The sequence below is a fragment of the Mus caroli genome, unplaced genomic scaffold (genome assembly GCF_978045245.1).
Source record: "Mus caroli unplaced genomic scaffold, Mus_caroli_1 scaffold_7, whole genome shotgun sequence".
NCBI lineage: Eukaryota > Metazoa > Chordata > Mammalia > Rodentia > Muridae > Mus > Mus caroli.
Genome location: NW_028227262.1, coordinates 59,891,808 through 59,906,128, shown reverse-complemented (window position 1 = coordinate 59,906,128; position 14,321 = coordinate 59,891,808). Strand labels below are relative to the sequence as shown.

The window sequence follows — 14,321 nt, the reverse complement described above, 5'->3', positions numbered from 1 at the left end:
AGGGAAGCAGCATGTGTGCACCACAGAGCTGCACTGCATGGCTTGGCTCCTCCCAAGTCAGGAGCAGATGCAGCCTCAGCCAAGTTTCCCCCAAAGATTAGGAATGGGGAGGTGACACAACCCAGGAAAATAATCTAACAGCAACACTGCTAAGCAGTCACCTCTCTACTGATTAAAAAAGGAGAAAAAAAAGATTGGACTGTAATACCATTTAATCCCCAGAAGCTAATCTAAATGTAACACTCAGAAGAAAACAAAAGTGGCACAAAGAGATGCGCCAGCCCTGCCTTCAGGGAGACTGGCTTTATTCCCAAAGTGAGCCCATTAATAGAGCTGGGAATGAAATGCTAGTTCTGTCTTTGTAAGGGGAGGGATTACTAAACTGCTGTTTCTAAGATCAGTTTTAAGTCATGGATCTCTGAACATAAAGAAAGCCTGGGGCTGAGGCAGCCCTTCCCATAAGCCTATGGCCAGTGCTTCCAAACCCACCCAGTGGGTGTTGGCTGGACAAGTATGAGCCCCGGGCCATTGGAACACACAGACTGTAAAGAACATGTCACCCCATGGTCCTCAGACCTGCTCCTCTTCCCATAGCCTGCAACACAGGAGGTAACTCACAAATAGGGCCTGGTCAGATGTCCCTGTTCTCCAAAGCTCCACAGCACCCACCCACCTTCCTCCTGCATCAGTGCTGCACAAAGTCCATTGTGACTCTCAACTGTGCAGCCCTGGTCATCATCTTCCACACTGTCCTGCTCTGTTTCCTCCATGGCACTTTGTATCACTCAGTAGCACAGTCTTATCCTCCCTTCCCCATATTCTTCTCTTTCTAATATATATGTATATGTATATGTATATGTATATGTATATGTATATGTATATGTATATTCCTTCATACACTTTGTATTTGTCTCATTCACTGCAGATTGTCTGCTTTGCTGACTGGGAGAGGGTGGCTAGGGTCTTGTCATTCTCTGTCCCTGGAACACTGCAGCCTGTGGCTGCAGGATGGGTGAGTCATTCCAGCTGGCAGTGCTGAGTCCTATCTGTGCTCTCGACACTGTCACTTCGTCCTCCCCAAGGCTGCCAGTTATCTTTCTAAAGCGCAAACCCAATCCTATCAATTCCCCACTTAGAAGATTTTTTTTATGACTTGCCGCAGCCTGCAGAGCAAGTTCCAAATGGCTCTTGTGCATTGCTAGCCTTGTGTCCAGAACCAGCCTCAACGTCTGGCTTTGTGCAGTGAATACCTCTGCCACCTCAGGTCTGCCTTCCTGATACCTCACCAGAACCTTTTGGTAGGTTCCACTCACTCTGTCGCCTAAGCACAGAGCTGACTGCCCATCTTTCTGGGGCTGCCTGGTGAACTCTAGGGACTCAGATGCCCCACTCTGATCAGCTCATGTTACCACCCAATAGTTCAGGCAGAGACTAGTGTGCCATGGTCTCTGTTCCAGGAGAGTTTTACCATATTCCATGGCTCCCATTGCTCCCAAGGGGCCTCTGTGTCCCTAAGAGACCCTTGAGTACTTGGAGTGTTTGGGGCTACAAAGATGAGGGGAACAAAGCTCCTCTCAGCAAGAAGCCTGCATTCTGTAGACTAGACTGTGGTGACTAGGCATGGCTAAAAAGCCACACTAAGGGGGAGTGGAGTTGGGTCCCGTGAAGATAGGGCTTTACAGTACAGAGTCAGGGGGATTGCCAAGATGTCTTTACAGAGAGCTGGTTAAGACAAAAGCAGTGAGATTTGCCTGGGGAGAGGGTATGCATAGACAGAGCAGCCTGATATCAGACACAGCAAGGACCACATCTCATTCTCAGCCGAGGAAGGAGGCCGGTACCAGCTCAGAGATCACACCACTTAGTCTCATGTTTAGGAGAAAGAATGATGAAAACAGTAAGGGGAGGAAGCTTCCAGACAAACACACAGGACCCCTAGCTTCCTTCTGCCAATGGTAGGCCCAGGTGCCAGAACACAGACCATAGCTGAGTCCCAGGTATCCCCAAAATAAAATACTTGGCAGCTCTTCCTAGAAGATAGATACTGATGGTTCACCAGGGGAGAAGAGACAGAGGAAAACACGGGCCATACTCTTGAGTACACACCACACTATTTCTCCTTAAACATTCTGATAGAAGACAAAGGCTGGACATTACAAAGGCTCATGGCAAGTCGGGAAGTTCTTTCCTAGACCTCATCTGAGTTTTCATAGCTGCAGTTCATGTCTCTGGCCTTGCTGTTTCTCAGATAAGGTTTGCTTCTTTGATGAGTGCCTGCTGCCAGTTTCTTTTCAGGACACAGACTATACCTGCCTTTCCTGTCCTTCCCTGTGGGGCCTTTCCTGTCTTCAGCCAGGCCTGCAGGGCTTAGGACTTGGTTAGCACTCATCACTAAGGCTAACAGGACAGAGCAGGGAACACAAAACTGCAGGCAATTCCTACATCATTCGTCCCACTTGTCCCTAGCCCAGCATTCTTAGAAGCTGGCCTTGGGGCTTGAGGTCCTCAGAACATTGGGAAGTCTCCTTGTAGTCTATAATACCTGCACTCCAATCAGCTTGTCTGTGTCTCAGGGGTCAAGAGTGGGTATCTTTTTTTTTTTTTTCCTGATAAAACCCACAGACAGGGTCTAGGTCCAAGGGAGAACAGGCTAGCCTTTGTCACAGCTGTTGCTGCTTGGTAAGAAGACAGCAGCCCTAATCTCTATTTTCCCCATCCCACAATTCCCTTTAGTAATAATCTTCCTAATTTCAATTATACAGGCTACCCACAAATACACACTGTTTCAAAGTGAACATTTTCATTTCAGTATGAACAGAACAGTCTCTTATTTGGCCCTGTCAAAAAAAAATCCTAAGGTTCCCTGAAGTCAGTACCAGTCTCCACCTGGAGGGTGGCTTTTCCCCGCCTCTCTGTATCATGCACCCACACCCCCAAGAGGAGAACATTAGGTGTCATGTGGCATTTGGGCATATAGATACAATACCCAGTGTCTCTCTTTTGTGCTTGCCTATCCCACTGTGGCTCACCCTCTGTGGTACCTACTATTCCAGAATCAATAGCTATAGAGTCGTCTATCAGCTGTAGTGAGCTGCTCTGGTGTTTTATACCTACAAACCACTGCAGTGCTCCATCCACAGCTGCTTGTATCCAGAGTACCTCTAGGGCAGGGCTCTTCAAGGACAGCTTCTAGGTACCAGCCTCCCCTCCCTGGCCCTTGTGGCTCCAGATTCAGTTGTGACCACATTCTGTGTATCAAGGGCAGGTGTGCTTCCTAATATGTAAGCTAGCACTACATATAACAGTGCATACTGTGTGTGCATTATATGCAAAGCTAGAGGTTTAACAAGCACATCACAATGCTGTCTAAACAATCTGCAGAAATGTGTCTCAGTAGTTTGTAGTGGGTTGGTCTGATGCTGCTATATATTCAAATGCTAAATTCTGTACCCAAAGATCTGGTTGCTCTAAGACAAGGAGATCCTCTTGTAGACCAGTTTTTGTTATGTAAACCTTGCCCCACAAGTTATCCCTGATTGGTTAATAAAGATGCCTACAGCCTGGGCTAGGCAGAAGAGAGGGGATGGAGCAAAGGTTCCTGGGTTTGGGGTCTCAGGCAGGGACTACCACAGAGGGAGAAGACCAGGAGGAGGAAGGAAGAGAGAAGTCACCATGGGGTAGTAGTGCATGTATTGTGAGCACATGGCCATGAAAGCCAACCTATGGAGTGTAGGAGCGACCCAGGCGGAACAAAGAAAATGGTATCTCGGGGTTATTAACAGGGTCAAATAGCAGAGAGGGTTTATATCTGCCCAGTTCTAGTGCTTTTAAGGCTTATTATAAATATAAAGGTTTGTTTCTTTTATTTGGGAACTAATGATCTAAGCGGGGTAAACCCCTCCAAAACAATATTAACCACAATAGTAGTTCTGATATCTGTCACGGGCCATACCCTTAAGCAGCACACAACTGTGATCTGTATAAGCACCTGACTGACCTCAAAGTCCTTGCTCTGGGGAGATCCTGCTTCCTGTGGCAGAGGCTTCCATGGAACAGTATGTTTTTTCTCCCAACCCTACCTGGGACAACAGCTCCCTTACCTACCTTTCTGGTGTACTTCTACCATGCCATGTTTTGGGCTGGGTGGTGGGGACATAGCATGATACTGAATGAACTCTGGTAACAGGACAGCAAACAGAAAAGGAGCTTAAGCAAGAATGATCTAGACAGAAATGGAAGGATATGCTACACAGAGAGCAGAATATATAAGGACACATAACACAACAGTGTCTGTTTTGATAGTGGGAGCCAAACAGTCTTAGACTCACAATTCTAACAACTGAATTCATCTGACCCATTGGTGACAAATGGGTTTCAGCTCAAAATCTTATCCAACTGCTGCTATTGGTCATAGGAGGGCAATGCTTAAAGTAGCCTGGGAACCACATGCAGGTTCAGTGAGAGGGTACTGGGGTCCACTTGTGATGTGTACCCCATTGCTGACTGGAGCAGGTGACCATTCAACCATTTACCCCCAAACACCATGCTATGGAAACCAGTTCTTTTCATTTTCATTGGGGCTCTTTCTTTCCCCAAAAGACATCAATTTGCAGTGGCATGGGAGTAGTGTCTTGCCAATGACCCTGCAGCTTAGAAAAAGCTCAAGCACATGCACACCTGCATCTTACCTACTCCTCTTCTCTCTTCTCTTCTCCCCCCCCCCCTTCTCTCAGACAACATTGAGGCAGCCAGCTAGCCTGTATATTAGTAATTTGTCCCTGGCCTTAGGTAGAGTAGGGAGAATCAAGTGGAGAACAATAGAGGCTTGCCTCTATGCCCACCAAAGTGGTTCTCTGTAAGAATTTGCACAGGAAAACACCAGAGTTGTCTCAGTTTCTACACCAGGACGCTGTGTTTGAGAGGCCGACTAACCTGCCATGGCTACCTTGTCTGCCTGCATGGATACAGCCTCTGCCTTAGGATGGAAAAAGATGGCACGTAGGGTGTCACAAAGCGTCTGTGTCATAGTTTCCATCCACTGGATGTACTGAACCACCTCTGATGGGAACTGAGCCACTGGCATCCCATGAGTTCAGAGAGAGCTGAATTAAGAACGATGAATGAATGCTGCTTTACTTTGTGTTCAAATCAATGTACACCATCTTAATAAGTCAACTGTCATCAGCTCACTAAGTAGAAGCAAACTGAAGGACTCTGGTGAGTCACCAACACAGTTTGTGTACTAAATCTTATCTTCCAGGGAGGGTACCAGCTCAAACCAGCAAGTTTCAAGGGACATTAGTCAGAGATCCTTGGATCAAAGTCCTAGGAGCACAATGACTCGGTTTCAGGAAATAGTTAACAACTCTCTTCCTCCTGGCTTGATCTAGATTCTCTAAAGCTGGCTCTTTGTGGTCTAGGAGGACAGTGCATGCTTCCTGACAATGAGAAGCCAAGGCAGGCTGTGAATGAATCCCATGGGAACAGGACTGAAGGTTGTCATAAAAAATAGATGTAGCACAATAAATGCAGGCTGTTCCCTTGGGTCTTAATCTCTTCCTTCAGAAAACTAGAGCAATCCCGTCCACAGTGCTTGCATGAGGTGGAAGGGCATATACACTGGGTATTCATATCTACACCAACAACTCAATTCTTCCAAAACAAGAGTCCCCAAACTGTGACTATCTGCCTCATCAAAAAGACTGACCTAGAGGCTGAAGTCGTAGGGATCTTGACTCAGGCCTCTGGAGATAATCGGAGTTTTCTAGGACCAATCCCGCTTTGCTGCTAGAGCAGCTCTGCCAAAATTATATTAAAACTTTCTGGTTTTTGAACTTGCTGGCTGAGTCCAGCCAATTCTCAGAGGCTGCTAGCTCTGCCTCAGCAGCAGTGGAGCAGCAGAGGGAGACCTCTACTCCCTTGCCAGTCTCTGCAGGTGTCTAAGTACCAAGGAAACCAGAATGAACAGGCCAGGACCTGAGAAAGGTCCTGCAGAAGTGGCTGTGCATTCTTGGGTCACTTTCCCCACAGCATTTCTATTAGTTCATGGCTTCAGTGAAGGCCTGGAGGTCAGTAGGGTGATCTCACAGGGATGCAAAGAAATAGCATTCCTTGGGAGTCTGCCACATAGCTAGCTCAAGGCCCAGGAGTCTAGGTGGAAGGCTAGAAACTTAGTTCTTTTCTTCTTTTAAAACACTTAGAAATTTCAGAGCCACTTAAAAGTAAGGGGCTAAGAAACTCATGTAAAGGCTTCAGAAAGGGTATTTCCAGAAGATTTTCATGACTGGAGAAACTGAAACCATGGTTCAGAGCTTTAGGAAGGAAACATTCTGGAGCCACACCCTGGGATAGGGTGACTCAGCTAACTGTCAGGAAGACTATTGTAGCTGGTCAGCTGAGTCCCTGAGAATAAGATGACCTGTTTCATCTGAGCGGCCACCAAGGACATCTCTGAAAAGAAACCATCCCTGAAGCCTCTACAGTGCCTGACCTGCAGTTGAGAACCACCAGGAACACAAAGAAAGATCTATGATGGAGAAGGGCAGCAGGGGTGAGTGATCCAGCCCACTAAAAGAGAAATCCAGCTGTTTCTCCTCAATGGAGGTAAGGAAACTGTGTCTGGAGGGCAGGAGATCCTTTAGGCTACCTCTTGATGTTCCCATCGACATATGATTAAGGTCATCAGGAAACCAAAACAAGCCAATCCAGGACGGATGAGAAATGGCCCAGGTCCTTCAGGAAAGAAGTGAGAGTCACCCCTCGAGGTAAAGAACCAAGTAACAACATCAGTGACTTGCATGTGAGCAAACAACTTTACCCAGTGAAGTGAGGACATGTCCACTGCAGAATTCCCTTTTAACTGCACACAAAGGCTAGTCCTCTTCTTTCTCTGGTACTTAAAGCACATTCCTCTCCTACCCACTCCACATTCCTTCCACCCTCAGCAGACAGGTCTTGGTTCTTTACCTAAGAAGGGTGACTCACATCTCTTTCTTGAAGGGTCTGGACCATTTCTCATCCTTCCTGGATTGGCTTGTTTTGGTTTCCTGCTGACCTTAATCATATGGCGATGGGAACGTCAAGAGGTAGCCTAAAGGATCTCCTGCTCTCCAGGACACATCTTCCTTACCTCCATTGAGGAGAAACAGCTGGATTTCTCTTTTAGTGGGCTGGATCACAGCTGTGAAGGACACCAGGAGCCCAAGTGGCCAGGGAAATCTTGGCTTCTACTTCAAAGGGATGACTGTACCTTCTGGCAGAAACACTCCTGTTCTGGAATCAAGAATTCTTTCCCAAAGGAGCAAATAGTTGCAGGAACAAGAAGCAGAACGATAAATTCAATGCTCAATTCATCCCCTCCCTCCCCTTTCCCATCCTATCCATGGTGATGGTGCTATCCACATTTAGGGCAAGTCTTCCCTCTTCAGGTAGACTCTACTCAAAGGCAACACACAGAGGTGTCTTCCAGGTAACTTTAAATTCAGTGAAGCTGACAGTGAAGAGTAACCATGCAGGACCATATACTGGATAATAAATCAAGCTTCCAAGAGATTTCACTTTCCTGTTCTCAAGTCACTAATTAGCAAACTGAACTAGAGAGCAAACATACCAAAAGTAGAAAATCATCAATATATTTCTTCAAGAAAAGAAATCAGAATTAAAAATTTTAAAAATTGAATTAAATTGCAATGAAAATACATCAGCTCAGAACTTAAATGCTGTAGCAAAGCTATATGCTCAAGAGAGAATTCCCAGGCATGACCACAGATAAAAGAAAGGAAATAAAGCTGGGTGTGGTAAGCTTATCCACTGCTCATCCACAGCGAGCTGTTCTGAAGAAATGTGTTGTTAACAACATCATGTGAACAGTAGTAGAGCAGCTTATTATTTCTCTCTTAAACCAGCCAAATCACACGATACAAACCCTGATGGCATGTGTCAATCATTTGGTGTGGCCTCCGAATCAACTGAGACACAGCATCTGTAAGATGGCAGCAGCTTACATTATGGCTGATTTTTTCTTTGTAAAGTAGAATGAGCACACATTAAAATAATGACCAACAGTAGCCTCATATACAGAGCACTAAACCAGCAGCACCACCACTTGTGATCACCAAACATGGTGTACTGTACACAGATACCTGTGCTGTTATCTCACTGGCTGCTCAGAGGTCTTTGTGCACTGACATGCAATGCTGTAGAAGTAAGTGTTCAGCCCCTCTGTGCTCCTCTGGCCTAATGCCCATGAGATCCAAAGTTGTTTAAGGTGCTGCTAAATAGCACATGGATGCACTTTGCATTCTTAATAAAATGAAAATAGACCATGTGATTTTAATGTAACCCTTGCTTACTTCTAGGAACTTCATCTACATCTCTCTTCCCGTGCATTACTCTGGTTATACTGGTCATCTTTCTGTTCCTTAAGTGAACTACAAGACTTCTTGTCTCAGGGCTTTTTGCACATGCTGAAATTAGCTTCCCCTTCCTTCCTCTGGCAACTCCTTTTCATCTCATAAGAGTCAGTTCAAATGTCATTTCCTCTGCAAATCCAGCCTAGGTCAGGTTCCTTGCTGGACACTCCTAACTCGTGCACCATATTTCATAGTACTATTAGGCCATTGTGAATGTTTGCTGGGAAATTGCTTTCTCTGCAATTCAGTTTAAGAAACTATTTTTCATATCTCAAATGTCACTAGGTTCTTCCTGGCAGAGAAAGAAGCTGTCCTGTTCCTAGCTAGAACCTCAGTTCTAGCATGCTATTAGGAACAGGAGCCACGCCACATGTGGTAAATGAATGAACAAAAACATGGACAGAGTTTATCATCTCAGTAATCATTTGGTTTGCTCAGAGCTGTTAGCGATGCTCCACTGTCTTGGAAGGAAACTCCCACCATTTCTGCCACTAGCAGCTGGCATTCATTCCTGTGACATTTACAATGCAATTTGCAATCATTTGCTAATCTGAAAAATTTCACAAACATTTTTTCCTTTGATATTTAAGGAAAATACTTTCTAACTTTGCACTGTTTACTACATGAGGGAAAAGACAGTATTCTAGAAACTCAATTCATCAAATCTTTCTCTACCAAGCAAGTGTTGTGAAGTCACTCAATGGCTGCCATTATTAAAATCTCTTAGTACTGGTGGAGCTGAGACTCACAGATGGTTCACAAAGAACATCCACTTCTTGAACACAGTCCTAAAGGCTGGATACCCATGTGGCCCAAGGGGTGGCAGTTCCTGGGTAGTGAGGCCCATAGCCCTGCTTCATGGACAGTGCCTTCTCCCCATATCTTCTCAGGATGGGAAGGACAAGGCATCCTCCTAGCATCCCTCTCACATAAACACTGATCCCACTGACAAGGACTCAATACTTATGACCAGATCATCTCTCAGAGATCCAGCTGGGTTCCTGAAGACTGCTGACTCAGCCTCTAGCCAAAAGTCATGCTGCTACCACACCATCAGCAGCTGACACAATCCTATGCCTCCCTCCTCTGTGGAGGCTGTGTGCCATCACGTAGGGTATTGCAAAGTGTATCCTATTTAGAGGTAAAGAAACAGAGACCTCACTGATTGGAGTGACTTCCTAGTAAGTGTAGGGCTGAGGGCTGAGCCAGATGGTCAGGCCTAGTGATCTAAGGCCCCAGCCACCTACCCCAGGTTCAGAGAGTTCTTAGAGCAGAGGGTCCAGAGAGATAGTCAATGGTTAAGATCATTTTCTTGAAGAGAACCTGAGTTTGGTTCCTGGCACCCATATGGGGTGACTAACAGTTGTTTTACACACACACACACACGCACACACGCACACACACTCACACACACTTCTTTATTTCTTATGTACATTGGTGTTTTGCCTACATGTATGTCTATATGAGGATATTGGATCCTGCAGAATAAGAGTTAGAGACAGTTGAAAGCTGCCATGTTGGTGCTGAGAATTGAACCTGGGTGAGCAGTCAGCTCTTAACACTAAGACATCTCTCCAGCACTCCTCTTTCAAAACCAATGATTATTTTTAATATGTGTTTTTGTACAATATGTCTATGTGTGAGCATATTCATGACATACATATATTAAAAATAAAATAGATCTTAAAAAAAAGAAAGATATCAGAGACAAAGATATAAGACAGAGTGCTGAAACAGTCTGAGTTAAGCTTTAGCCCCAGGCCTGTTACACATCCACTGTGTCAGATCAACTTAACAGGGGGAAAAGGACATGTCTACTTGGCTTATTGATTCAGAAGCTTTAGAACATGGTCACTTGATACTGAGGCTTTGGGCCTGTGGCAGCACAAGACATGATGCAGGGACTTGTGGTAGAGGAGGCCTGCTTACCTCACTGCAGCTAGAAAGCAAGAAGCAGGAGATGGAAGGCCAATATGCCTTTCAAGGCTATGCCTCTAATGGTCTAACTCCCCCTTTCTAGATGGTATCTTCTAATGGCTTTACCATCTCACAACAGCATCGTGGTTGGGGATCATGTCTTTAATTTCTGTGACTTTTGGTGGGTGTGACATGTAAGATACAAACTATACCAACCAGCTGTGATCTCAGGCAAAGGGTCCTTGACATCTTTTCCAGCTCCTTCTAGCCATGTGTACACTGAGAGCAGTAATAGCATACTAGAGAACCAAACTGAAGGTGGGCAAAGCACTCCTAGTCAAGATAGGTTCAGCAAGAAGCAGTGGTCATCCAGGTGTGCTACAGACACACAAAACTTTCACCTCATAAAAACCATATTGGTCCATTTCTACCTTGTCTTCAGAGGTCAAGAGGATGCAAAAGCAGCCTCTGACAATGAAGTCGGGTTCACAAGGGCAGACGGCAGGGCACCAGGTACTGAAGGGTGAAGCAGCTTTACTTTCCTGTTCATAGAGAGGTGGGCGCCGCATAGGGATAGTGGGTATTACCTGACTCCCATACTCCTTCCCAGTCTGGCATGAGGCTTTCACAATCTGGGGTGAAGCTAAAGCTCAGGAAGTCTTTATAAAATAGGTCCTGTTGTCCCTCCATGAAGGCAAGGACACCTGTAGGCAGATGACACACCTAAATGCCCTCTGTCATTCAGGAGACATGTACTATTCAGGTTCGTGGGGGTGGTGGGAAAGGACAACATTCCCACGGTTGTGTACCCATCCCTTTCCAGTCTCCTTCCACCTGATGGGAAAGCCCTGCCTGCCCACACTATAGACTCCCATTGTCCCTAGGACTTAGGGTTTCAAGCCTGTTGTTTTCTGTTCCTTCCTTGGTGCTGCTTATCAGCATCCCTTAGCTACAAGTGTTTCACAAGGTGGGAACAAAAGGAACCCTGTTCCATATGGTACCCCACCATACTCTCAGGTCTCTTCTGACTGTACATCCCCATTCTCTACCCTATTCTCCTGGCTCTTTGCATGGTTCATGGATATCCATAGCATTTTCTTTTACAAGTACTTGTCACCTCATAGCTATGCAATCCTCCTCTGACACTTTCTTCTCATGGTATCATATCCAACCATTTTGTATCATGATGGGTTTTTCTGGTGTCTCACCTAACTTGCTGGGAGAGAGACTGCCAAGGGAGCAGAAGGGGTTAATAGTTCATCAGAGAATCCCAGTCTCCTGGCACACAGACCATATTCACACTTAAGGTTTTCTTTTCCCAAGAATCTATACCCCAAATGATTCATGAAAAAGCCTATGCCTCCCTGTTTCTGACATCCTGGCTCAGAGTGCTCATGGACAGCAGCACAGGAACATGGCAGATGGGGCTAAGTACTGGCACATGCGTCTTTGACCTCTCTGAGCCTTTTTCATTTGGGAGCACAGCATGAATGTCCTGAGCATGAAGAGCACTGTGTGTTCAGCAGGAACAGGAGGCTCCCACAGGGGAAATGCTGACACTCTCATCCCCACCCCCCACTCTTCATAAAGTAGAGGGCCAGGGCTGACCCCCAGATTCCATGGAGCCTGTTCACTGCTCCTCACCTAGCTAAATAACAAAGCAGCTGCTGCCCCAGAAAATGGCAGTGGCTGCAGCCCACTGCAACACACTGAAGAGCTGAGAAGAGCTGTGTGCTAATCTGGGTAATTACTGATGGCCAATGGCTACCTTCAGCCCAACTGAGGGGGCTAATGAACAGATGGCTGTCTTGTTATTAGAGAAATTTGCCATCAGGCAGGTGGCAGCAGGTTTCAAGCCACACATGGGGATTTCTACAAATGCAGGCAAGTTTACAAAGAACAATAAGCAGATTCTTACTTTATTATGCTCTCTGCTTTTGAAGCCGCCTCATGGAATTGTTGGGAAGACAGTTTATACAGCTCAGCATTCTACAAAGAGAAAACACAAAATTAGTTACCAAAGGTTACCATCTTCTTCTAGAAGCTTGTGGAACACAATCACAATAGAACTGGACAGATGCTAATATCTTAATTGGTGTCAGCATAACCTAGGTCCTAGCTCCCACGGCATGCTGATCACTGTGATGGAATCCCAGAAAAGTGACTGCTGAAGGCAAACCATGATAACTTTTAGTTCAGGGAGTGGCAAGCTGCAGGTCACAGGCCAAATCTGCTGGCTACCTTGCTTGTAATAAAGTTTCCTGGCTATACACACCCAGCTTGTATGCTGCAGGATCAGTGGAATGGCTGTGGTGGAGCCTGCATGGTCTGCAAAGCCTGAAACATCTATTACTTATAAAGAAGAATGTGCTGACATTGATCTATTCCCATCCCTACTGGACAAATGGGCCATGCTGCCTAAAGAGGTCAAGTGACAAGCCAAAGTCATACAGTGAGCAGCAGTGTCAGGGCTATCCAGTGTCTTGACTCTTAGACTAAGGCATGCTCTGTTGCTTCCCATGATGCACTGTGGGAGAGTCTGAAGGCATGGACCTATCCTCTCTGGTTATCCATTACACATATACCTACAGACTCAGGATGGCAGGACAAACCTAGGAGCAAGAACATGCCAGCTGTGTTTGATTCTGGTGTTACAATGTGATTTTCAGTAAGTTGCTTAACTTGTTAGTCACTTCTGGTCACACTGGCCTAGCCTAGCACTTTTCCTTTTTCTCTAAAGCTCTGACATCTTCGTTTGCTCCCAGAGAAGACGGATACTGACATCCTTTCAGCCTCAGGCCTTTGCACTCCAAGTGGGAGTACTCAGACCCATGCAGTTGGTCAGACATACAGACTGCAGGGGAAGGCCACATCTGGAGGTTGAGACAGGGTGGGTTAAGTGGGCCCTGTACAGAGATGTAGGGTAAGTGGTCAGATGTCTTGAGTGGGGTATGAAGCCAGTAACAGACGCCTTTGTGTGACCCTTTGTGGATGCCAAGGTCAGGTCCTACGCACAGCAATGTATTCACTCCTGAGAAGGGACTCTTGGCATTTGAGATGAGCAAACAGCTTCAGGTTCATCAGTCCTTGCAATAAACTGACACGACAGTGAAAGGACTCTGGACTCTTAGGGCTGGACCTCCTTGCACATTTGTCAGGCTCCACCTGGCTCTACCTACCTGCTGAAGAAAAGCAACAAGCCAGTCCCTAGATGGACAGGAAAAGAGAAGTCTGAATACAGGTTGCCAGGAGAGCACATTATGTGGTGTGGAACCCAATTAGGTCTACAGGGAAGGGAACTAAGGCAGAGAACTTCCTCTAGGAGACTAAAGGGGTGAACGCAGGTCTGGGCTGGAATCAGGCTCCACCTTTACCTGCTCTCTGACTGAGATTTCCACTGTCTAGAGTCTCAGGCAGGATTGATGGGAGGTCATCATGAAAAGGAGACTCTTGGAGGAGAGCTTAGGAACACAATCCCTGGCAGGGAGGCCCAGGAACTAGAAGGTGGAGCAGGTCATCTAGCTTATTCCTTCTAGTTTCCTCTCTCCACACCAGGGAGCCTTCTCTAAGGCATGGCAACAACTTCAGTACACAATAGGCATGAAATAAACACAGGTTTTCCTCACAGCCTGGCAGTAGAAGATCTATATTAATGCCACACTCGGGAAGCTTTCTGCTTCTCCTCTGAGTCCTTGCACTCACATCCCTGCTTCAAATGGTGTGACATTCCCTGATATGGCTGTCGTGGCTGAGGATAAAGGCAGAGGCACCCTGGTCACTCTCTCCCAATTCTCTAGTACATGTTCCTTTGTGACCACTGGGCCACTGGGCTTCTGGTGGAGCCTCCTGAGGATGTGGCCTGGCTCATGGGCTCACAGTATGACAGCACTTTGGTGTGTACTGGCCGCAGTCTGTGGTAAACCACTTACTTCCTCTAAGCTTTGATTTCTTAACTGCAGAGTGAGAGAAAAGCACCCAGATCTCCCCAACCCA

The 14,321-nt window shown here is 46.2% G+C and overlaps 1 protein-coding gene across 1 annotated transcript in view; it reads right to left on the bottom strand.

The window, feature by feature from the left end:
• Positions 1-14,321, bottom strand: part of Chchd6 (coiled-coil-helix-coiled-coil-helix domain containing 6) — a 206,493-nt gene that overhangs the window by 25,087 nt on the left and 167,085 nt on the right. The window contains exon 6 of the mRNA XM_021164904.2: positions 12,247-12,317. Coding sequence (XP_021020563.2) covers positions 12,247-12,317 — 71 coding nt within the window. The remainder of the gene's footprint in view (positions 1-12,246; positions 12,318-14,321) is intronic.